This window comes from Urocitellus parryii, chromosome 1 (assembly GCF_045843805.1).
Source record: "Urocitellus parryii isolate mUroPar1 chromosome 1, mUroPar1.hap1, whole genome shotgun sequence".
Classification (NCBI taxonomy): Eukaryota; Metazoa; Chordata; class Mammalia; order Rodentia; family Sciuridae; genus Urocitellus; species Urocitellus parryii.
Window position 1 is genome coordinate 109,291,989 of NC_135531.1, and position 26,073 is coordinate 109,318,061.

General features: G+C 38.2%; 2 protein-coding genes across 2 annotated transcripts; both read right to left on the reverse strand.

Moving 5' to 3' along the window:
- Positions 1 to 1,831: 1,831 nt before the first annotated feature.
- Positions 1,832 to 8,038, reverse strand: Spmip10 (sperm microtubule inner protein 10). The gene is made up of 3 exons (XM_026413835.1): positions 7,962 to 8,038; positions 6,971 to 7,079; positions 1,832 to 2,041 (listed from the first exon to the last, which is right to left on the reverse strand). The coding sequence occupies exons 1-3, from the start codon at positions 8,036 to 8,038 to the stop codon at positions 1,832 to 1,834; spliced, it is 396 nt and encodes a 131-aa protein (XP_026269620.1).
- A 2,156-nt stretch (positions 8,039 to 10,194) lies between these two features.
- Positions 10,195 to 25,266, reverse strand: Phax (phosphorylated adaptor for RNA export). Its single transcript, XM_077796833.1, has 5 exons — positions 24,976 to 25,266; positions 22,267 to 22,880; positions 20,462 to 20,582; positions 15,069 to 15,152; positions 10,195 to 11,034 (listed from the first exon to the last, which is right to left on the reverse strand). The coding sequence occupies exons 1-5, from the start codon at positions 25,069 to 25,071 to the stop codon at positions 10,765 to 10,767; spliced, it is 1,185 nt and encodes a 394-aa protein (XP_077652959.1). The 5' UTR covers positions 25,072 to 25,266; the 3' UTR covers positions 10,195 to 10,764.
- Positions 25,267 to 26,073: the final 807 nt, after the last annotated feature.

The window sequence follows — 26,073 nt, forward strand, 5'->3', positions numbered from 1 at the left end:
AGGAGAGGCAAGCACAGTCTTAGAACTGGTGCCTTTTTGTACCCATTCAGGAAGTAAGCTAACGTCTGCTCCATAGTTTAAAGATATTGTGGTCAGAGTGCAAGTGGGTGGGGGTGTCAGCATCTATGTGAGTGGGCTCATGCACAGGGTGAGATGTCTGAGCATGAGATCAGTCCGACTTAACTTTCAAATCTGCGGAGTGAATCATGAGGAGTGAAATTGCTGAGTCATGTGGAAATTCTGCTTAATTTTTTGAGAAACCACTCTATGGAGTTCTCTGTCTAGGTCAAATGGCTGTACTGTTTTACATATGGTTGCCTGTCCTGAGCCATCTATGAACTGTGTGTGTGAGCTATGTGCATTGGAGCTCTATGAGGGGACAGGTCTGGCATTGCACACTGATCGGGCCGTGCCGTACAAGTGTGCCTCTCCTCTTACTGCGCCTGTGATCCCACACAGCACCTGAGATGGGTGTGTCTTGCAAAGATGTCAATCAATCTGCTGGCCACAGGACACCAAGAAGCAGGACTCCACCTTTGAAACCTTATCCCTGCCTTATCTGATGAAGAACATTCTATCAAATCTCCTTTGTGTGTCACCTCTATAAAAATAGATTCTGGGTACACACTCTTTTTCCAGCACCTTCCAGTGTGAAAGCTGACCCTAAGGTCACAGAGCAGTCCCACCCTTGATCTGAGAAACTCAAGTCCATGTGTTGTGTGATTTCTTTGCTGTTTTCTTAGCTTAATGTTGCAGCCAGCTTTTTGAAACCAGCTTATCTCATCAGTGCAGGTCGTTGTCGAGAGTCGCTTTATTTAATATTTATTTTTACGGTACTGGGGACGGAACCCAAGGTTGTTCTACCCCTGAGCTACATTTCCAGTCCTTTTTATTTTGAGACAGGGTCTAAGTTGTTCAGGTTGTCTTTGTACTTGTGAACTTCTTGCTCAATCCTCTCCCCACAAGTAGTTGATGTTATAGGGACAGTACCACCATGTCCACTATGGGTTTACTTTTATATTAAATTATGTGAATAAATTACTGTAGCAAATTGACACTCATATATACTGAACAGATACATAAAGTACATCTCTGTATTGTCATTATTTGACATAGGACCTCTGTTGCCTATGCTGGCCTCTGACTTGTGACTTGTGATTTTCCTGCCTCAGCCCACATAGCTGGAATCATAGGTATATACCTCCCTATCTGGCTGCAAATATATCTCTCTCAGCTAAAACTGTATGATGTATGATCGAGCTGTCTGCCAAACACTTCTAATTACCATGATGATTAATAACAATGGTCCAGAGCCTTAAGTGTGTGTGTTGGAGGGGTGGGTTGTGAAAAAGGGTGGTGGGGGCAGACAGCAAAATAGCAAAAATAATTCCACATCCTGCAACTCTATTTCAACTCAGCTCATCTGACACTACAATTGAGTTAGAGGGGATGAAAAATAGAGAAGAAGATAAAGGTAGAGGAACGTGATGAGGTCAGACAGTGGTACTAGACCAGTCTGCTGTTCTTTACCTGCTTGATATTAAATTAGTATAAACGAAAGCAGTTCTCCTTCCTATCCCATAGTAATTTACAGATCACATTATTGATTTATGATCTTTAAAAATATTGAAGTTGTAGATGAAATACAAACCATGTACAGTACCTTAAACACTTATCAAAGGGAGGTGGAAAATAAGGGATTGAAACACTATCACTTTATTTTTATCACTTTATTTTTTTTGGTGGTGCTGGGAATCTAACCCAGAGCCATGTTCATGCACTCTATCACACATCTGCTATACCAGCCAGTTTTATCACTTAATTCCTCTGATCAGACTAGTCGCCTTCTAAAGCCATGGGAGATCACAGTGCTTTGGTATTTGGAGAGAGGTGAATGCAAAGGCATATCTGTAATTTTTATTTCTGGTGGGCCTTTCTTCAAGACAATTGTGCGATCTTCCCCATGGCAAAGCCTTTCACTGTGATCCAAAAAGAGAGAGTCTTCTAGTGGTCCAGTATGGATCCCACATGCTTCTGCTTTCTAAAAGAAAAAAAAAAAAAAGAACCTCTGCTTAATATCACATCAAACATCATTTTCTTTCTTTTTTTTTTTTTAAAGAGAGAGTGACAGAGACAGAGAGAGAGAATTTTTTAATATTTATTTTTTAGTTTTCGGTGGACACAACATCTTTGTTTGTATGTGGTGCTAAGGATCGAACCCGGGCTGCACACATGCCAGGCGAACGTGCTACCGCTTGAGCCACATCCCCAGCCCCATCATTTTCTTGTTATATCAAGATGAAAGTGTTCTGATCATTTTTCTAACTATCTGATGGATAGAGTACTTCTAAAAGCAGAGCTCTGTGACTTGGTATTAATCTGACTACCAGGATGAGCCAGGAGGACTGAAGATTATACAGGTGGTAGGTAAGCCTGGAGTCAAATCATTAAACTTCAGCTTCACTACTTATGTGACCTTGTACAGGTCACATGCCACTCACCTCAGACTTAGTTTTCTCAAATATAAAATGAAAATATCAAGGGGACTGGAGATATAGCTCAATTGGTAGAGTGCTTGCCTTGCATGCACAAGGCCCTGGGTTCAATTCCCAGCACCACCAAAAAAAAAAAAAAAAAAAAAAAGTCAAAGAAGACCTTAGAAGATGGAAAGATCTACCTTGCTCTTAGATAGGCAGAATTAATATTATCAAAATGACCATACTTCCAAAAGCACTATACATATTTAATGCAATTCCAATTAAAATCCCAATGACATTCTTCATAGAAATAGAAAAGGCAGTCATGAAATTTATCTGGAAAAATAAGAGATCCAGAATAGCTAAGGCAATCCTTAGAAGGAAGAGTGAAGCAGGTAGCATCACTATACCACCAGACCTTAAACTATACTACAGAGCAATAGTAACAAAAATAGAATGATATTGGCACCAAAACAGATTGGTAGACCCATGGTACAGAATAGAGTACACAGAGACTAACTCATATAATTACAATTATCTTATATTAGACAAAAGTGCCAAAAACATGCATTGGAGAAAAGACATCCTCTTCAACAAATGGTACTGGGAAAACTGGAAATCCATATGCAACAAAATGAAATTAAACCCCTCTCTCTCACCATGCACAAAACTCAACTCAAAATGGATCAAGGACTTAGGAATATAACGAGATTCTGTGTCTAAAAGAAGAAAAAGTAGGCCCTAATCTTCATCATGTGGGATTAGGTACCAACTTCCTTAATAAGACTCCTATAGTGCAAGAATTAAAATCAAGAATCAATAAATGGGACGGACTCAAACTAAAAAGTTTCTTCTCAGCAAAAGAAACAATCTGTGAGGTGAATAGAGAGCCCACATCTTGGGAGCAAATCTTTACAAACCCTCAAACATCAGATAGAGCACTAATCTCTAGGATATATAAAAAATTCAAAAAGCTAAACACCAACCAACCAACAAACAAACAAATAACCCAATCAATAAATGGTCCGAGGACATGAATAAATACTTCTCAGATGATGATATATAATTAATCAACAAATATATGAAAAAAATGTTCATCATCTCTAGCAATTAGAGAAATACAAATCAAAACCATTCTAGGGCTGGAGATGTGGCTCAAGCGGTAGCGCGCTCGCCTGGCATGTGTGCGGCCCGGGTTCGATCCTCAGCACCACATACAAACAAAGATGTTGTGTCTGCCGAAAACTCTCTCTCTTAAAAAAAAAAAAAAAAAATTCTAAAATTTCATCTCACTCCAGTCAGAATAGCAGTTCTTATGAAGACAAACAATAAATGTTGGCGAGGATATGGGGAAAAAGATACACTCATACACTGCTGGTGGGACTGCAAATTGGTACAACCACTATGGAAAGCAGTATGGAGATTTCTTGGAAATCTGGGAATGGAACCACCATTTGACCCAGCTATCCGTCTCCTCGGTCTATACCCAAAGGACTTAAAAACAGCATACTACAGGGACACAGACACATCAATGTTTATAGCAGCACAATTCACAATAGCTAAACTGTGGAACCAACCTAGATGCCCTTCAGTGGATAAATGGATAAAAAAAATGTGGCATATACACACAAAGGAATATTACTCAGCAATAAAGGAGAATAAAATCATGGCATTTTCAGGTAAATGGATGAAGTTAGAGAAGATAAGTGAAGTTAGCCAATCCCAAAAAACCAAATGCCGAATGTTTTCTTTGATATAAGGAGGCTGACCCATAGTGGGGTAGGGAGAGGGAGCATGGGAGGAATAAAGGAACTCTATATAGGGCAGAGGGGTTGGAGGGGAAGGGAGAGGGCATGGGATTATAAATGATGGTGGAATGTGATGATCATTATTCTCCAAAGTACATGTATGAAGACAAGAATTGGTGTGAATATACTTTGTATACAACCAGATATATGAAAAATTGTGCTCTATATGTGTATTAAGAATTGTAATGCATTCCACTGTCATATATATATAATATATAAACATAAACACAGGATTTAAAAGTATCCTTAAAAGTTTATCCTAACTTTGGAACATATTGAGAACATCTGAATCCCAATTATTTCTTCCAGAACATTAAATATCCCTTCTTGCTTTGTTTAATTGAAAATGAGGTAACCATACTTTTTTTAAATCATAAATAAAAGGATTGTCTACACAAAAGGGGTTAAAATTTTAAAAAAGGATTCTTTGAACATTGAACAAAACACATGTGAAGGAAGGCTGGGTGTAATTCAGAAGTAGAGTACTTGCCTGATCTGCTTGAAGCCCTGTGTTCAACCCCAGCACTGGGGGAAAAAAAAAAAAAAGGAAAAAGAAAAGCAACTTATGTGAATGAAAATGCTTTTGCCCATTACGAGGTATTAAATTGATATAAAGTTTGATGCTGTTGTTATAATTGTTGCTGGATAAATAACAGCAATAGGTTATTGACTGAAGTATACATCTGCTTTTAATGTCTCAATATTGAAGAATAGCATTCTGGCCTGGCTTTGGAGTGCAGCCCTGTTTCTGGTACATTGTGTTATCACTTCTGAGTTGTTAAGTGTGTGTGTTTGTGTGTCTGTATGTGCATTATCATCTAAGGAAAAATGGTGACAATAAATAGGAAAAGAAAATAATAACCTAGAATTTACTCAGTATGGCCAAATTCACTTCATTTAATTAAGTTTAATGGTAATTCTATAAGGTAGTATGTACCAGTTCCCAGTCACTAATTATGTGTTTAAAATGGTTGGGAATACTTTAAATTGCAAAAATGAAATAGTTCTGAAAAATTATATAGGATTATAGCTCTAAATAAGAAGATCAAGCTAGGAGAGTAGCTCAGTGATAGTGCATGTCCTTAGTGGGGAAAAGGCCCTAGGATCAGTCTGCAGCACCAACCAACAAACAAACACAAGGAAAAAAAATGCTTTGATGCATCCCAAACAAATTTTTCTTACTAATTTTAATTCATAAAATTTATACATTGTAGTTCTATTAAATGAAAAAGTCAGGTCCTACTAATACTGTCACTAGGCTAAAGTTATATAGGACATTAAAAATTCCTTGGTAAGTCACTAAATTACATTAAATATAGTCAAATATTAAGACTATAGTAAGTCTTAATAATAAACATATATGAATTTGGTATTTAAGTTTAATACTTGAGTCATTATTTCCTCAGATTTTTGTTTTCAAAACTATCAGATAAAAATACATATAAAATCATCATCCCAGGGAAATGCAGCCCCATTTATAACATTGTTCATGTGCATTTAATAAGAAAACAATTGAACCATATCTTATAATATATTTAACATAAATATTTGTAGTTTATAAAAATCTCTGTCTTGGAAAAATAGATTCTTATTCAACATTAATCATTTAGCCAATTAGAATTTGCAAATTATTTATACAAACACATTTTCTTTTATGTATCCTTATTTGAAGTTTCCTCTCATAGTCTGATTATTACAATATATTCTATTCTCTCTTAATAAAAACCCCAACTTATTGTTGGGCATGGTGGTAAATGCCTGTCATCCCAGGGCTGGGGAGGCTGAGGCAGGAGGATGAAAAGTTCAAAGCCAGCCTCAGCAATGGTGGGATGCTAAGCAACTCAGTAAGACCCTGTCTCCAAATAAAAAATAGGCTGGGGATGTGGCTCAGTGGTTGAGTGCTCCTGAGTTCAATCCCCAGTATAAAAACAAAAATTACCATTTCATAAGTAAATATGCTCAATCCAAAATTGAAAAAGGTTTTAGAAGTACTGATTAAGAACACTGAATGGGGGCTGGGATTGTGGCTCAGTGATAGAGCATTTGCCTAACATGCACGGGGCCCTGGGTTCGATCCTCAGCACCACATAAAAACAAAGATGTTGTGTCCACCAAAAACTAAAAAATAGATGTTAAAATTCTCTCTCTCTCACTCTGTCTTTAAAAAAACAAAAACAAAACAAAACAAAACAAAAAAAACCACCAATGGGCAATCTTCAAGTCTAGACCAACTGTTCCCATGACTCTCTACTTGAACATTCAGTGTGACTTAAACCTATATGTTCTATACATGTATGATAACAGCTTTTTTCAAAAAAAATATTATAGACAGATGCAATATCTTTGTTTATTTATTTTTATGTGGTGCTGAGGATTGAATCCATTGCCTCACATGTGTGAGGCAGGTGCTCTGCTACTGAGCCACAACCACAGCCCCTGATGTAGCTTTAATACTAATGGCACCTGCTTCTGATAGGCTTAACACTGCCAGTTAGCATCATGTGGAGGTTCTGAGATCCTTTTGTATGTCTATTTTGTTTGTATTTGCATTATTGTATTGCCTAAACGTTTACTTTCAAGTTTATGTGAAAGCGCATCAAAATCATTTTTGTATAGTCATATCTATCTTACAGATTATATTCAATGGTACAAGCTTGTAAATGATGAATATTTATGAGAAAATACCTTCAGATTCACATTCCTGAATTCCATATTTTCTTTCCAAGGCATGACATAACGTGCTGGGATCATCCCTTGCTTTAATGAAAACCGTGGCAAATGAATCTCATCATACCTGAAGATTAAGAAAGCAAGAAAAAGGAATGTCTTGTGAGTTTGTTGTTTTGGCATCATTCCAAGGAATTGAGGTAATTGTGTCCATGGTGTTTGGACCCTTGAAGCTGCAGGACAGAGAACTGTGCTATTCAGGCTCACCTAATAGGCCATCAGTTCTTTAAAGCCCCACATTATCACCAAGATCAAGTCAGGGTTGGGTACCTCCAGCTGCATGCAGTCCTTTATAGTCTGCACACAATGTCCATATAACCAGATGTGGGTTTTTTTCCCCTTTTTTTTCTTTTGGGGCAGTGCTGGGGCTGGAATCTAGAGCTTCCTACATGCCAGGCAAATGCTGTGTCACTGAGCTACATCCTCAGTCCCCACATAACCTGATTTTAAGACAGCAGGCAGGGCTGGAGATGTGGCTCAAGCGGTAGCACGCTCGCCTGGCATGCGTGAGGCCCAGGTTCGATCCTCAGCACCACATACAAACAAAGATGTTATGTCCGCCGAATACTAAAAAATAAATATTAAAAAAAAAAGACACACACACACCAAAAGAAAAGAGAAGAAAAGAAAAAAGAAAAGTTTAAAAAAAAAAAAAAAGACAGCAGGCAGTGTACTGTTGTACTATAATTTGCCTCAGGCCTACTCTTGTCTAAAGGAAATCTCTGGCCAGTGGCAGAAACAAATACCACCCCATCCCCAGACCCAGAAACTAACTTGGCTTCTAAATTTATATGTGATCAGACTTTCACTGCACGTGTATGATATTTCCCTCTGGAACATAAAATTTTCTGTATCAATGTGAAGGAGAAACAATTATTGTCATTTATGTAGCTCTCAGACTGTGGAACAAATCAGCAGTCAAAACCCCTCAGAACCCTTAAGTCCTCACTTATTAGCAGGATTATATGAATTCTCATCAGAGCAGTCATTGGATAAGGTCAGATCACTGTCTTTTCCTGAAGCCATCACTGCCAGCAGTGACAGAATTCTCATCTAGAACCCAATTCACTGACCTAATCTAATGGAACTACTGCCACTGATGTAACAATGTCTTGTGAATTTCATAGCAAACTTTAGAAGTTACATAAACAGCTGAGAGGGCCAAGCTCAGAGCTACTTTCAGTGGTAATTTTATTTTTTTTTAATCTCCCTTCTTGGGAAAGACGTTAACTTTAAAACTGGGAATGCTTCCAGATATATTGCAAATTTGACGAGTATTGGAAATACACTTGCTAAATATAAGTCATATTAACATTTTCTATTTGCTTTTGGCTAATTTTCCTCCTTACATACTGCACATCATCATTGATAAATGTTCCATTTCTTTTATCACCTATTACTTAAGACACACTTTTAGTGTAAATTAAGTTTAAATCCAACCAACTCATTTTATCTTGTGATATTGCAGAATATTTCAGACTATAAAACTCTATAATAAAGTCACAAGTGAAGATAAGTACTTCAATTACTAAGACAGAGGCAGAATGTTATTAGTGTAAATCCTACAGACTAGCAAGAAAAATATACAGGAAGAATTATAGTGAGATACACTGGTTTTGTGGGAGTATAAAATGAATACATATATGGGAAGTTTGGACTCTTTCTTTCAGAAAAGTTTAGAGAAGAGTAAAATTGATAAATGTAAAAAACCTTAAAAATAGAAGCATTTGTTTCTACATGACAGTAGGATGCTACCCATATCAGATATCTGTGTGGTTTCAAATGTTAAAGAAGCAAATACTGATAAATGAACTGGTACAGTGGATATAAGGGAAATTTTCATGAAGACAAACAGCCTTAGGCATCAGTGCCCTTTAAAAACTATAACTTTCAGTAGAAAAAAAATACCAATATTTACTGTATATACTACAGAAAATACTACATCTTTAAAGTCACCTCTCAGTGCTGGGGATGTAGCCCAGAGGAGGAGCGCTTGCCATGTGCAAGATGTGTGATGGCGAGTGGTGTTGGATCACCCCTCATGAATGATTTCAGGAACAATATCCAGTTACATATTTAGAATATTTTTCTTCCCTTAGTTATACCAATTTTTTTTTACATATTACTTTTATTTGCGTTTTTTGTATATATGCGACAGTAGTATATTCTGACATACTATACATATGTGGAGCATAAGTTATTCTAATTAGGATCCCATTCTTGTGGTGGTTATATCAATTTTATGAAGAGTATTTGAAATTAAAAAATGTCAGAGCTGGAAGTGTAGCTCAGAGGTGAAAGCTCATGGTTGGCATGTGCAAAGCCCTGGGTTCAAACTCTGGCACCAAATAATAAAACTAATTTTATTTTTGCATTGTTTATAAATAAAAAACATCCAATAACCACTTCCCTCTAAGATCTAACTGCAAAGACTATTTTTTAGGTACTGAAAGACTTCAAGTACATTGTAAAGAACAGTTTATAACTGCTGAATTATTCATTTTTGCTTAATAAAATCTACTTGTTAAGCAGTTTTGCTTAAGATATTTTGTAAATTAGTTAAGACTTGGAACATTTTAAGTGTAACTACTTTTATTTGTCTTTAATGAAAACAAGTTATTTGAAACTTCATGCAGATATGACATTTTAAATACCTAACTTCCATAATATAAGGTAAAAGTCTTAGGTAGGCAACTACTGGGAATTTAAAAAATGTCCATAATATCACACAGGTATGGATCACATTCAGTATCTAGTATATGACCAAGTTAATTAATAAGTCAAAAACAATGTTGGTCATGAATTGGCATGAACATACTTTATATACAAAGATAGGAAAAACTGTGCTCTATATGTGTAATAAGAATTGTAATGCACTCCACTGTCATGTATTTTAAAAAAATAATAAAATCAATTAAAAAAAAAAACATTGTTGGGTGCGGCGGTGCATGCCTGTCATCCCAGCTACTGGGGAGGCTGAGGCAAGAGGATCACAAGTTCCAGGCCAGCCTTAGCAACTTAGCAAGACCCTGTTCTAAAATAAAGAAATAAACGGTTGGGGCTGTAGCTCAGTGATAGAGCATCCCTGGTATCCTTCTCGAGTACCAAAAATCCCTAAAACAAACAAATGAATGAAACAAAATAAAACCCAACAAACAACCCACCAAATTCACAACCAATACTTCTTTGAAAAGCTTCTGATATTTATTTGCTTCTGCATAAACAAGAGGGAAGAACCTTCAATATAAACCTTTTTTAAGTCTCTATCCTTAAAATTGCCTAAGAGTTCTTACAATATAGAAAAAAACAAATTTGAATGCATTTGTAACAGCTTAATTATATGTGTCCCATCTGGATCTTTTAATGGAATGTTTTGAAACCAAAGCATAATTTACCACAAAGACAAATCAGAAAAAGAAATTAGATTTTTGAGTGGTGTGTTACAATGACCTGGACAAAACCAATTATCAACTAGTAAAATACTTTTAATAATCAGCACATGCAACAGAGAAAATTAAATCCTATGTAATATACTGTAAAGTATGGTGTCAGACATAAGCCATCTTTAAATGTTTCTATCAATTGTATTCATCTTTCCACATATATTAATTTTTATTTAAAACAAGAAACAGTTCTCTTTTCTCCTGATTCTCATGTTTATCAGTGCAAGTAAAACAAAGCAATCTCAATAAAAATGGGTTATTACAATGTTATTTTAGAAAGGTCTATTCCTCAAAATGTCCAAAATGTTCTTAAAAGATGTCCAAATCGTGAGAATGATCAACCTCAATGGCCTCCTCTGCATCCAACTTGGTTTCACCATGTCCTTCCTGTGGCTCATCAAGAGAGGCCAGGGCCTCATTTGTGTCACTTGCAAAAGTTTCTCGTGATGTATCATCTTCTTCTTGAAAATTCAAACTTTTAATGGCTTGTTTCATCTTTTTACCCAATATTTGTGTCCTCCTTTTCCTAGCAGCTTTTTTATTTTCATATTCCTTTTGATTTTCGATGTAGAAAATATCCTATAATAAAAAAGAAAAACTTGATCAGACATAGTCTAGCATCTTAAGTATTGACTGCAAGAAAGATTGAAGCTATAATTCAAATCCATCTCGTGTTGGATTTAGGGATCATACTTATTCCACCTGAACACATCAAGTCTACAGTCAAGTTTTCTAAATGAAAAGATATAATACAAAAATCATGTTGTTTCGAGTTTAAGTAAAATGTAATTGATCACAACAAAACAGAAGCCTTTGGAATAAAGATTTACTAACTTTGAAATGTCATTCTAACTTATGTAATGTTCACGCTAAGAAATCAAACCGTGAGCCACTGCACATGCCTCTAATCCCAGAGACTCAAAAGGCTGAGGCAGCATATTGCAAGTTCATGGACAGTCTGGGCAACTTAGCAAAACCCTGTCTCAGCATAAAAAACCAGGTGCAGTGGCGCATGTCTATAATCCCAGTGGTGCCTCAGCAACAACTAGGCACTAAGTTGTTTTATTTAGACCCTGTCTCTAAATAAAACACAAAGATAGGGCTGGGATGTGGCTCAGTGCTCCAGTGCTCCTGAGTTCAATCTCCAGTAACCCCCACCCCCAAAAAACAAAAAAAATGAAAAACAAATCAGGGCTGAGGATGTGGCTCAGTGGTCGAGTGCCCCTGAGTTCAATCTCCAGCACCCCCCACCCAAAAAAGGAGGAGAGTTTGAGGATGTAGCTCAGTGGTAGAATATCCCTGGATTCAATGCACAGAACAAAATAATAAAATATTATATGAAAAAGAAAAAAAAAACATAAAATAATGTGGGAAATTTGATATAGATAACTATGTAGAGATAAAGAGAAATCAAATTAGATCATGGATTTAAAGAGAAGGCCAAATGAACTACACTAAGACAGGGAAGGTTTAAAAGGAAGTTGGTATAGATAGGATACACTTCTGAAACCCTATTATCCTCTGGGAAAGGACTCCTAAAATTTGAATCCAAGTCTGTCCCTATCATTCTCTAAAGTACACAAAGTACGAATGCCTTATTTATAAAACATACTATGGAGAATGGTGAGATAAAGGGGACTCACTCCTAAAATTTATGCTAAATAGTTACAAGTAGCACATATTAGCAAAGGAAGGAGTAAAGAACTTTGAAATAAAGGCGATAAAGGAAAAAGTTCAGAATATGAGTGTTCTGACAAAGAGAAAGAATATTTGCTAAAGAAATGAGGAAGGTCGGAGGGTGGAGAAAGAGGATAAGAAAAAGAACAGAAGAGCTACAAAGGTGAATTCAAAGTAGGGTAGCTATCATTTACTAAGAGAATATTTTTATATGCCAGTCATGCTAAAAACTTCACACATTAACTCTTTTTATCCTCACAAAAACTTTATGAGGTAGGTATACTATCTCTTTTTTCAGAGGGAAAAAAAAAAAAAAAACAAGGCAAAAGATTACAGAGCTAACATGAGAAAGTACAAGGTCTAAACTCAAGACTGGTGTGGGGGGGTGCATGTAGCTCAGCTAAGCGGTAGAGTGTTTGCCTGGCATGTGAGGCCCTGGGTTCCACCCCTGACATGGTGGGGCTGGGGGGAAGATCTGAACTCATATAATTATATATTCTTTTTCTTTTCTTTTTTCCCCTAGTACCAGGGATTGAACCTAGGGGCACTTAAGCAGTGAGTTACATCCCTAGTCCTTTTTATTTTCTATTTTGAGACAGGGTCTCACTAAGTTGCTGAGGTTGGCCTTGAACTTGCAGTCCTCCTGCCTCAGCCTCTGCTTCTGAGATTATAAGCATGTGCTACCATGTCTGGCTCAGATCTATATCCTTAAAATCTATTTATACTGCCTTCACAAAAGTTTAATAATTTGGCATTTTTTAAGAGTGTACTTGTCAAGTATAAAGATAAAAATAAGCTTCATGAAGTATTTTCATTTTATGTGGAAGCACAGTAAGAATCTTCACAGAAAAAATGTCAAGTAGAATAATGCTTGGCAACACAGTAATTTTATAAAGTTCCCCTTTCCCTTCAAAGATGGCAATCCTTTCTAAAAAGGAACTTCATTCCTACAGGCTATGGATTTAATAGAATAAAGCAGGAAATGGCCCAAAGAAATATTGTTGCAACATACTCTCACAATAAATGCTGACAAAAGAAAATCTAAGGGAAATATTTTTGCATCCCATATTCACCAAGTAAAGAACCTGACTACATACTGTTTTATAAAGGGAGACTGTTAGGCTGTGCCTTTAAAAAAATGACAACTAAACTTTTATTTATTCATGAACTTTGTTATTTTCTAAAAACTGAAGTAATTACAAGTTCACTCAAACAAAAACAAATAAAACCATAAATGATAAATGCAAATCATGTTCCATAATTAAAAAATTAAATAATATCAAATTTTGAATTCTGAAAACCCCCCAATGTATAATAATACTCACATAACGAATTCTCAGGAACACAAAAATTGTCAAGAATACCTTCTAGCTGTCTTGCTGGCACATGTCTGTAATCCCAGTGGTTCAGGAGGCTGAGGCCCTAGGCAACTCAGTGAGACCCTGTCTCTAACAAAAAAGGGTTGGGAATGTGGCTTGGTGGTTAAGTGCCACTGTTCTACCCCTGGTACCAAAAAACAAACAAACAAAACCAAAACAAAACACCTTCCAATTCATAAGAAATATCAAAAGATGGAGGAAAAAATGGAAATAAAGTCACAAGGAGATAATCACCAGAACATTAACAGGATAAACTAACATTCTATTAAATAACCATCATTCAAAAGGTCTTAAATGACAAGGGAGGAAAATGCGGGATTAAAAACAACAAAACAGGGCTGGGGATGTGGCTCAAGCGGTAGCGCGTTTGCCTGGCATGTGTGCGGCCCGCGTTCAATCCTCAGCACCACATAAAAACAAAGATGTGTCCGCCGATAACTAAAAAATAAATACTAAAAATTTCTCTCTCTCTCTCTCTTTAAAAAAAAAAAAAAAACCAACAAAACATACGAGGGGCTGGGGTTTTGGCTCAGTGGTAGTGCACATGCATGAAGCACTGAGTTCAATTCTCAGCACTACATACAAATAAATAAAATAAAGGTCCATCAACAACTAAAAAATATATTAAAAAAAACCTATATGATAACTGGAACATGGAAACCTATATTGGATCCTGGTTGAGGTGGAAAATATAAAATAAATTATTAGGACAACTCAGAAAATTGGAACAAGGTCTCATTATTGGATCTTAGGACATGCTTGTTGAAATAATGAGGCTGAACATCATGATGTTTGCTACTTATTTCCAAATGAAACAAAAAAAAATTCAACAGGTAAAGCAGGAATGTCAAAATAAGACAGCCATGGCATTGCATGCCTGTTATCTCAGTGACTTGGAAAGTTGAGGCAGGAATATCACTAATTAGAGACCAGGCTGGGCAACTTAAACTCAAAATTTTTCTTCTGGCACTGGGGATTGAACTCAGTGCTCTTTATCACTGAGCCATATTTCCAGCCCTTTTCATTTTTTATGTTCAGACAGAGCCTAAGTTTCAAAGGCTGACCTCACACTTGGGATCCTCCTGCCTCAGCTTCCTCTGTTGCTGGGATCATAGGTGTGCACATTCACACTTGGCTTCAAAATTACATATTTTAAAAAGGGCTGGGGATGTATCTCAGATGTACAATGCTCTGTGTTCCAGCCCTAGTACTGGGAGGGGATGGACATGAAACATCAACCATCAATGTCATTTTGGTAGAGAATATATGGGCATTAATCTTATTACTCCATCTATTCTGCATGTTTAAAAATGTCTATTAATAAAAAATTTTAGGAGGATTGGAAAAATAATTACATGCTAAGAGAACAGGACTAAAAATCTCGATCTTGGCTCTGAAAGGGAAGAAAAAGAGGAGGCAAGCCTTCACAAAATGTACAATGACAAAATTGGTCCATTTAAGGCAGAGCAGGTGATGAAGTTGGAAAGCAAACCCAGAGGCTGAGTGAGCAGAGGTGAAATCACAATGGAGCTTCAAAGCCAAGAACATTATTATTACCTTAATTTGTTCTTCACTGATACTTGGGGTGTTTTTTAGGAGATTCAGGAAAACTCCACCTGGTGTTCTTCTTCGGCTACCATTCTACAAAAAATAAACAAAAACAAACTGTGAACTATATATGACTTTTCTTTTCTTCTTTTTTTTTTTCAGTGCTAGGAACTGAACTCATGGCCTTGACTGTGTCACAAGTGCTCTACAAGTGAGTTTCCATCCCCAGTCCTCAAACTAGACTTGTCCCAGGAATAGCTAACATATCTTTTAAGAGACAAGTGGAGAGAGAGAGAGAGAGAATTTTTTTTATTTATTTCTTAGTTTTCGGCGGACACAACATCTTTATTTGTACGTGGTGCTGAGGATCGAACTCAGGGCTGTGCGCATACCAGGCGAGCATGCTACCGCTTGAGCCACATCCCCAGCCCCTAATTCTGACTCTTAAAATGACTGGATTTTCTGCTTTTATCTGCCATCTGGACAAATCGGTCCATATTCTGATATTAAAATATATCATAAAACTTCAATAATTAATAGAGTGGTAATAAAACTAAAAGGATAAATGTAATAGAATAGAAAATCCAGAAATAGAGTCAAATATTTGAGAATTTAATATATAATAGAATCTCCAATCTGAGCCATATAGGAAAATTTATTAATACCTCATGTCTTACACTATGATTAATTAATTAAAGATTTAAGTATACATAATGATAGGATACATAGAGAAAAACAGTTGCTTTTTTACCTTTTTTTTAAGTACTGGGGGACTTTATCACTGAGTCACATCCTTAGCCTTTTTAATTTTTTAACTTGAGTTAAGAGTCTTGCTAAGTTGCTAAGGGCCTCACTAAATTGCTGAGGCTCATCTTGAACTTGTGATACTCCTGACCCAACCTCCTAAGTCACTGGGATTACAGGAGTATGCCACCCACTGCATGCTTCTCACTATTCATGGTAGTTATGTTCTTTCAAGTTGCCCCAAACACTGAATTAGCAAATAATGAAATAGAGAGAAAATAAGTGGTTGTTTGTGCAAGCCACTGACACAACCTGTTTGTCAATGGATCAACATGTAGCTTTGTCATATTTGAGTATGTTTATAAAGACATCTTATTTAAAATATACTATTGGAGCTGAAGGTATAGCTCAGTGGTAGAAAGCATGTTTAACAAGCATAAGGCCCTGGGTTTAATCCTCAGCACGGCACATACACACACATAAATAAATATATTCATTAACATTGAACTCATGGCTAACTACACTACATAAATCATGCCTAAACGAAGCTTATCTAACACATATTTTCCCTGTAAGGCAAGTCACAGAAGCACCCAGCACTACCCCTGAGGGATGGGGGTGCTTTTTTTGGTACTGGGGATTGATCCCAAGGGTGTTTAACCACTATACCACAACCCCATCCCCCCTTTCTTTTTTATTTTGAGACAGGGTCTCACTAAGTTGCCAAGGCTGGACTCAAACTTGCAATTCTCCTGATTCAAGCTTATGAATAGCTGGGGTTATCATTATGTACTGCTATGCTCAGCTTGAGGGGGTGGTGGTGGGGGTGCATTTTAAACAGCTAACTCACCAGAAATGTGAAGCACAATAGTATGGAAAGCATGGCACTAAATAAAAAGACATTGAAAAGGACACTTGCTTATAGAATTAGAGTTGAAAGATGCAGAGTGTTGCCTTATTCACCTTAGGCTGGGAATGTATGCACTGGGCAAATTCAATTTTTTTTTGATCACTCTGCATATATATAAATAACTGTAAAAACAAACTACTAATATTGATTTTGAATTTATAAATAACTTTTAGCAAGTAGGCAAATATGCAAATATAAAATCAACAAATAATGAGACCAACATATGTGAGTGTGTGTGTACATATGTAATATAACAGAAATAAAAAACTATAGGGCTGGGAATGTGGCTCAAGCGGTAGCGCGCTCGCCTGGCAGGCGTGCGGCCTGGGTTCGATCCTCAGCACCACATACAAACAAAGATGTTGTGTCCGCCAAAAACTAAAATAAATAAATAAATATTAAAAAAAGAAAAATAAATAAAAAAATAAAAAACTATAATGCCACCAGTCATTGGCAACTTTAAAAAGAATGAAGAGCCAGGTACAGTGGTGCACACCTGTAATCCCAGCAGCTCAGGAAGCTAAGACAGGAGGATCACAAGTTTAAAGCCAGCCTCAGCAACTTACTGAGGCCCTAAACAACTTAGTGAGACCCTGTCTCAAAATAAAAAAATAAAAAAGGCTGGGGATATAGCTCAGTGGTTAAGTAACTCTGGGTTCAATCCCTGGTACCAAGGCGGGGGAAAAAAGGGGACTCTCTTTATTTTATTTATTTATATATGGTGCTGAGAATTGAACCCAGTGCCGCACACATGCTAGGCAACTACTTTACCACTAAACTACAATCCCAGCCCTGGGGCTCTCTTTTTCTTACATTTTCCATCTAATTTGTTGGGATATCCTGTTGGTGTCACCCAGAATCTGACCACTTTTTTCCATGCCAGAGTTATCACTGTGGTCCTACCCACATTATCTCTCACCTGCATTATTAGCCTCTTAAAACACCTTTACTGCTTCCACCCTTATCCATCATCCCCTTCAGTCTATTCTCAATAGAACTGCTTATGTCATCTATTCAAAACTCTTTAAGAGCTATTTCATAGCAGATGTGATGGCACATACCTGTGATCCCAGCAACTGGGGAAGCTGAGACAGGAGGATCTCAAGTTCAAGGCTAGCCTCAGCAACTTAGCAAGACCCTAAGCAACCTAGTGAAATCCTGTCTCAAAAAAAAAAAAAAAACAACAGGGGGGGGGGGCTGGTGGATGTAATTCTGTGGTAAAGTCCTCCTGGGTGAAATCCCTAGTACCCACCCCATAAATAAATAAATAAGTAAATAGCTATTTCATTCAAAATAAAAGCCAAATTCTTTAAGGTGCAAATGATGCCCCACTAATTCTTGTTGTCTGACCTTATATCCCACTTCTCTAAAGCACTCTGCTCTAGTTGCAAAGATCCTTTGTTCAAACCAGGTACCAGGCAAACCAGGTACCAGGAAGAGATTAGGGTGAAGAGAGACAACTGAATCTTCCAAGGACAAAGTTGAAGACTATCTTCACTTAAAATTCTGTATATTAATTTTTGATAATATTGCATTAAAATATCATTTGTCTTGATTACTGAGTTTTTTGGCACTCCATCAAATTTTGTACCCAAAGCAAGCAATAGCTTACTTTACCCTATTTCTAGTCTGCTAAGTAGCTTTCACTTCTAACATGGCTGTTACGTCTACCTGGCCTGTTCTTTTTGTAGTACTGTTTCACATTCTTCAAGTCTTTGTTCAAATTTCTAACCTAACCACTCCTGTTTAATAGTGACTTTCTATTACCTCCATTTGATCAATTTTGGCGTTTAATAGATACTTCCTATACTTCCATTTGATCTATTTCTTTTTCCATGGATATATCACGTTCTGGTTCATTTGAAGTTATTATATATTTGTCGTTAATAGACTATTTTCCTCTCATCCTCAACTACAATATAAGCTCCCTGTTCTAGAATAGGCTTGGCACATGGCAGTCACTCAATCAATAATTGTTCAAAGAAAGAATGTATCAAAAGGAAGTGAATTTCAATTTGTACCTTCTTAACATTTAGTACATTTGCCATTAGTTCACTGGAATACAAAATTTTATTACAATATTGAAATACCCAATCTTTACATAAAAGAACACCCCCGTCCCTTTTAACAAGAAATGCAGTCCAGCAGAAGAAAGGAACTTTCCTATTTTTAATATTTATTTATTTATTTATTTATTTATTTTTATGTGGTGCTAACAATCGAACCCAGTGCCTCACACGTGCAAGGCAAGTGCTCTACCACTGAGCTACAGCCCCAGCCCTCAAAGAACCTTAATAGTGACATAAACAGGTATGTCAGTGTATTCATGATTATTAAAATTTGTTTTGTAATAACTTCTGTAATTTATGTTGACAGGCTATTTCCTCAGCCAATGCTGCTAACTCTCTAATTTGTTTCTTTCTCTTCATTTCCATAGCATACTATTGATCTACTCTCTTGTGCTGTGAGAACTGGATAAAAATAAATTACAAACCAGGAATAACAAGAGGGAAACCATTCACGCTCAGATCTTCACCTTGTGGTGTAAACTGAATTGAATGAGATCTGCAAAACCATTCTAGAACTGCCACTGCCTGTGATCAGGCCCTGGCCAGATGTGCTCTTTTCATCATTCTGAAACAGTAAACAGTGTTTCTCCACTTTCTTTATTGCTCCCCTACCCCAGGAGCTATTTCAGATTTTTTCCTTTTGGTCTCCACCCCCCATGATATTGTAATATAAATGGATCATTGTAAATCTGTCTGGGCTTTATAACATAACAATAGTGAATTTAAGAATGCATGAATCAGGGCTGGGGTTGTAGCTCAGGACAAGAGCACTTAACATGGCAATTTGAGAGGTCCTGGGTTTAATCCCCAGTGCCACTGTAAAATCCTTACTGAGATGGGGATTTAGAAGAGAGAGAGAGAGAGAGAGAGAGAGAGAGAGAGAGAGAGATTGAATCTTAAAGGAAACACCCACAAGCCACTGAAGGGTTAGAGAGCATAGTTGTAAATCTTGACCATCACGCCTCTGTAAAATGAGGGAAATATGAAAGCGCAGGGAAAACTGGCACAAAATTGTGCACCCTCCCACCCTGGATGCACCTCCAGTCCAGCCCCTGATATAGCCCTTAAATACTGGATCCCCAACCCAAGTCAGGGCTATTTCTCACTTTATACAGCCCTTATTCTCCCTTGAATGTATATCGACTTCCTAAATAAACCTCTGTTTATGCCTCTGTCTGGTTTGTGCTGAAATTCTTTTCTGTCACATATGCCAAAAACCCTGCTTGGACCCTTCTCCACAGACATCTCTACTATCACATCTTGACACAGGTTAATCTTCATTTTATACCTAAGGGAACCGAGACACTAAGCAGTCGTATAATTAAACCAAATTGCAGTTGGAAAATTGTATTTCAAGATCTATGTTCTCAAAATTCGCACTTCTAGACTCCTACCAGACTCCTGTCTTAAAATTTTAGGTGCTACCTTTAATGAATCATATAGGGATATGTTGTCAACTTCCTAATAACAGACTACAATTTATGTTTTTTTGTAAGGAAAGTATTAATTGAAAACAAGAGGGTGCCAAACTTTTATATTCAGTTCTCATTGTTAATTTTGTCTGAAACACATTGCAATAATGTATGGTAAGTAAGAGGTCCAAAAGAGGTAAGTTCACTTTCTAGGGTGAAAAAACCATGACAAACAATTCTAAAATACAAACTGTGAATCAGTCTTACCATTATAAAAAGGCCACCATTTTGTTCGACTTCCGCAGTTTCCATTAGAAGTTCAATTGCCTTTTTGTTCCCAATTATTCTCACTACTCGGGCTATCAGATCTTTCTTTGGTTCTTGTAACCTGAAAAGAAACAAAGTAAATTTAACCTTTTATTTGTTGTTGATGAAATCTACTTTAATCACCAGTATAGCCCCTAACTAGAATCAAATCCCTATTCTAATAACATTTGCTTTTCTAAATATTCAATAATTAACTGAGTCACTGACATGGAAACATCCTAATTTGGGGTCATGCAAAGAGACAGTAACTTCAGGGTTCCATATCAAGTCTTATACTTGACATTTTTATTTGCTTTACTGGATTATGGCAGATTTCAAAATACATATATGCACATGCAGCAAGGTGAATATAAGCCTGAGTGCAAAAAAGATAAACCTAAAAGTTGGTTTTCCTAATTCCAGAGATATCTGGGAGCTTTAAACTGGATAGGATCAAGCCAGGCATGATGGCACACATCTATGATCCCAGCTTCTCAGGAAGTTGAGGCAGGAAGATTACAAATTTGAGGCCAGCTTGGGCAATTTAGTGAAACCCTGTCTCAAAATAAAAGATGAAAAAATGGGCTGGGTTATGTAGCTCAATGGTACAGTGATTGTCTAGCATGTGTAAGGCCCTGGGTTCAATCAATCAATTAAAAACAAAACACAAAGCTTGTGAAAAACACATGACTTATAAATTTACCACCCACTAAGTAATTCTACTCCTAGGTATTTACCTAAAAGAAATGAAAATGTATTTAATGATAGCCCAAAGTGAAATATTCATATCTATCGGACATGGACATATACAGATCTAAAAGGGAATTAAGTACTGATTCCTGTATAACATGTATCATTCTCAAAAACACTTCACTGAGTGAAAGAAACCAATCATAAGAACACATATATGATTCCATTTGTCCAGAAAAGGCACATCTGTAAAAACAGAAAATAGATTACTAGTTGTCTGGGAATGAGCAATGATTAATTGTAAATGGACGTACAAATATGAAGGATCTTACTGGGTTATGGAAAGGTTTTAAAAGTAGGAAAACCAACTTTTAGGTTTATCTTTATTTCATGGCATTAAGCACACACCTATAATCCCAGCAACTTGGGGAGGCTGAGGCAGGAGGATTGCATTGCTGAGACAAGCACTGGCAACTTAGTAGGACCTTGTCTCAAAATAAAAAATAAAAAGGGCTGGGGACATAGCTCAATTGTGGAGTACTCTTGGGTTCAATCCCAAGTATTGCCAAACTCCAACACTTGAAAATGAGTGAATATTATCAAATGTAAAATATATCTCAATAAAAAAGAATCACAAATGAGCACTTAATACATGAGTTTAAAAAATGTTTTGTGGTGGGCTGGGGTTGTGGCTCAGTGGTAGAGCGCTTGCCTGGCATGTGTGAGGCTCTGGGTTCGATCCTTAGTACCACATAAAAATAATAAATAAATGGGCTTCGTGCATGCTAGGCAGGTACTCCACCACTTCATTACATCCCCAGCCCAAAAATATTTTATTTAAAGAGCTATACAGCACTAAATAAAAGTTCATGAAAGTATATACAAATTATCCTACCAGGCCTGTCCAAATTTAAGAAAACAAATGTATTCAGACAATCAAATAAGCCTAGTTAATTCCATAAATAAAAAAAAAGTCTCAAAAAGGAACATCATTATTAAAGTATTTCACATTTATGTCCTGTAAACAGAAGATATCTGGTCAAATGTTCATTTATAGGTCAAATTTAAATGCTTACCTGAAAGAAATTTCATCAGCCACTTTCTCTTGAGAATCTTCTTCTGTGATCTCATATCGGCCTTTATAGTTCATTTCTAGTCTGTACCCTACTCTGTCTTTGACAGGCCGTTTCCTTTTCAGATGACCTTGCCCATTTTCCTCTTCCCTTGACCCCATATTTTTGCTGCTGTGCATATATTCATCTAGTTCTTTATCTAGTTCTTTTGTACATTCTTGAGATTCCCTTTTAAGTTTCTTAGCAAGTAAATAATTATAGGTTTCAGATTGTCTGCTTTTGTCAATAGTGCCCTCCATTCCCAAGATACCAAGTTCAGTGGCCACTGCATCTTGATTCTGTTCCTGTAGTACGGCACCCCATATGTTGTTAACTTTCTTTGCCCCACCAACAGGAGGTTTCTCACTGTTCTGGTCAAATTGAAAAGGCTCCGATTTGGAAGGAGGATTAACACACTTCTGACGCTTGCGTTTCCAAAGAGAGCTATCATCATCTGAATCAGAAAAACTCTCTTCACTTGAATCCACACTTTTAACAGTCCGATAATGTGACACTGGTACACAGGCTGTTGCAGTGCTCTGGAAGGACCTTACAGCACTGTCCCCATCTAGCACTTTCTGCAAGTGAGAGAAAATAGAGTCAATTCCATAAAACATAGCAACTCTACCCACCATGAGTTATTTTTAAAAACTCATTTAGATTCATCTGAAGTATTCTGAAACAAAACTCATCTCCAAAGACATTTCTGAAATCAATCCTGTCCCCACTTTTCCAAAATTCCACATGAAATTGCTGATGAGGGGATGGGGGATGGCAGGTTAACCAAGGATTGAACTCAGAGGCACATGACCACTGAGCCACATCCCCAGCACTATTTTGTATTTTATTTGGAGACAGGGTCTCAATTGCTTAGCGCCTCACTTTTGCTGAGGCTGGCTTTGAATGAGATCCTCCTGTCTCAGCCTCATGTGCACCACTGTGCCCCAGGAAATCTGCTAATTTTAAAGCCACAAATTTAATTTCCACAGCTAAAGCATCATTTTGTTTTAAAAGGTCTCCTAGAAATTTACCAAAGCTTTCAATTCTCACCTTTAAAAGATTTCAATCTTTTCAGTTATGACCAGAATGTGTGAAAATGATATACACAGTAATTGTTACTGGCAGGATTTGTTATCTATTTCCAAAGATACCTATCTTAAATTTGGACACAACTTCCCTTATATGGATGGTTCTGTGACTGTACTCCTTTTAGAGTAGATGGTGAACTCCTAAGAGGAAAAATTCTAACCAATACTTTCAAAACCGCAGATTTCATGGCATTAAGTTAACCAAGTCACAGGCCAATTTATATAATACAACTTGAAAGAGATTGAAAAATAAAATAATCCTGGTTTCAATTTTGTAAGACATTTAGATGCAAAATAAGTCACTTTTTCATTTTAGAATAATAACTGTACAATCTTATGGGGTTTAATATGATGTTTAGACACACCCATACTCTGGATATACTCAGATTAGAGTAATTAGCATATTCAACTCAAATATTGATCATTTCTTTGTGGTCAAATATTCATTTCCTCTCCTAGTTATTCTCCCCCACCCTTTACTGGGGATTGAACCTAGGATCTTGCACATGCTAGGCAAGGACTCCACCACTGAACTACATCCTAGCCTTTTTAAATTTAGAGATGGCCGGCCTTGAATTTTTGATCCTTCTTGTAGCCTCCTGAGTAGCTGGTATTAAGGCATGCAACGCTGCACTTGGCTGCTTGTAGCTTTTTTGAAATATACATTAACTATAGTCACCCTACTGTGCTAAACAACATTTGAACTTATTTCTCCCAACTCTTTGTGTTTGACTTTTGCTTTTTGTTCTAAACACTAAATCGATTAAGTATTTGTTCAACTACTAAATGCTAGAAATGGGGGTGGAGGTGATTAAGTGAGTAAGAGGATAGCCTTTCTACTTTCCAATAATAACAGAAGCTAACACTCCTGGAGCATGACTGTGTGCAGTATGCTTCATCCAATCTTCACAACTCTACTGATAACGGCACCTAAATAGTGAAGCTAAATAACCCAAGGGTTAGACAGTGGAGCGGCTGGGATTTGAACGCTGGCAGGTTGGCACCAAAGACCTCTCAAAGAGAGGGGGATTCACAACAAATTCCCACTAGAAGAGACAAAACCTGGTGTCACGGTACTGTAGGACAAAGCTAGGCTCGGTGGGAAGACTTAAGACCAGGCCCCCTGGTCGTGCAATGAGCTTCTTTCTTGGAGCTCAGTTTCCCAATCTGCCGTGGACAATAAGAAACACCAAAGGTAACGCTGGGTCTTTGTCCCCAGGTTCCAAACCAACCAACCTAACAGCTCTGGGGTGGGGAAGCCGGTTAAGTTTAGAAAAATAGCAGAGCTCAGAAGGCTGAGAAGAGAGGCCGGAGCCGCTGCACGCCCTTCTCGGAGGCCACACGGCTCTCGGGCCCCGCTTCGCCGCGCGCTGCCGGCTGGTGTTCACACGCCCCGCGGCCGCTGCCAGCGTCCCCGACCCAAACCACCCCACAGCCCCCAGCTGCCCGGCGCCCACTACGAAGCCCTGGTTCTGCGCGCCCGCCGGGAGGCCGTCGCGCTCCCTCCTCTCCCCGCCGCCCGCGCCAAGCTTGCAGCTGGGGCTCCGCGCGCCCGGATTCTTGGGCCGCCCGGATTTGCACTCACCGGCACTTGGAGAGGCCTATCGCTGGCTGCGACCGTCATGTCGGAATCCGAGTCGGAGAGCTGCCCGTCTTCCATGTCGCTGGCTTCCAGCGCCATCTTCCAGCGGCGCGGCGCGGCGCGGCGGGTCAGAAAAGCACTTCCGGCGGCGGCGCGGCTCGGGCGTCTCCGCGCGCCGGAGGGAGTGGGACGGAGACTGCAGCGCGTCCGCGGGCGAAGCGCCTTGCAGCTCAGGGTAAACGAACCCGCCCTATGCCTCCAGGACTTTTTTTCCTGACTTTGTCTTGGTGGAAACACAAACCTGTGCGGGAAAGCGGTCGTCTGGGGTTCCTCCCGCGTCCTCACACTCCTTGCCTGGATGCCCTGAGCGAGCCTCCACGCTTCTGTTCTCGCTCCTCCACAGTCCATTCCACCTGTAGCTTTAGGCGGGAGTGAGGGACCAGACGGTAACCCGAGGTCACTGTCCTTCCCGACCTCTAGGGGCTTCTCTGCTCATACTAGTTCTCTGCATGGCAAACAAGCCCCAGCAGTCCGGGCACGTGGCCAATGGCGCGGGTCAGTCGCTCGCTCTCCCCAGCCCTTGGTGACACCCTTTATTTTCCAGGCTAAAGGCCTTTGCTATTGCTGTTCTCCTGCCTGGACTCACTGGCCTCCCGGGCCACCCGCTCCTTACAAAGATTGTTCCCTCACGGTATTCTGGTTTTTGATCAAATTTCACCGCAGAGAGGTCTTAACCTTCTTCAGCCACCCTAAGTAAAACAGGGTAATGGCATTCTTGAACTCATGGTTTTCTTCGTGGCACTGGTAGTTGTATTTTTAAATTTGCATTTGAGTTTTCCCTTGGGTCTGTTTTATTCACTCCCCACCTCCCCCGCCATGTCTCTCCCAGTTACTTTGTGCGCATGACAGGTGATCAAGAAATATTTATTAGAGTGGCTTCCGCCTATAATCCCAAGGACTTGGAAGGCTGAGGCAGGAGGATTGCAAGTTTAGCAATTTAGCAGGCCATAAGCAATTTATTGAGACCCTGTTTCAAAATATAAAATACTGGTGATGTAACTCAGTGTTAAAGTGCCCCTGGGTTCAATTCTCAGTGCCAGC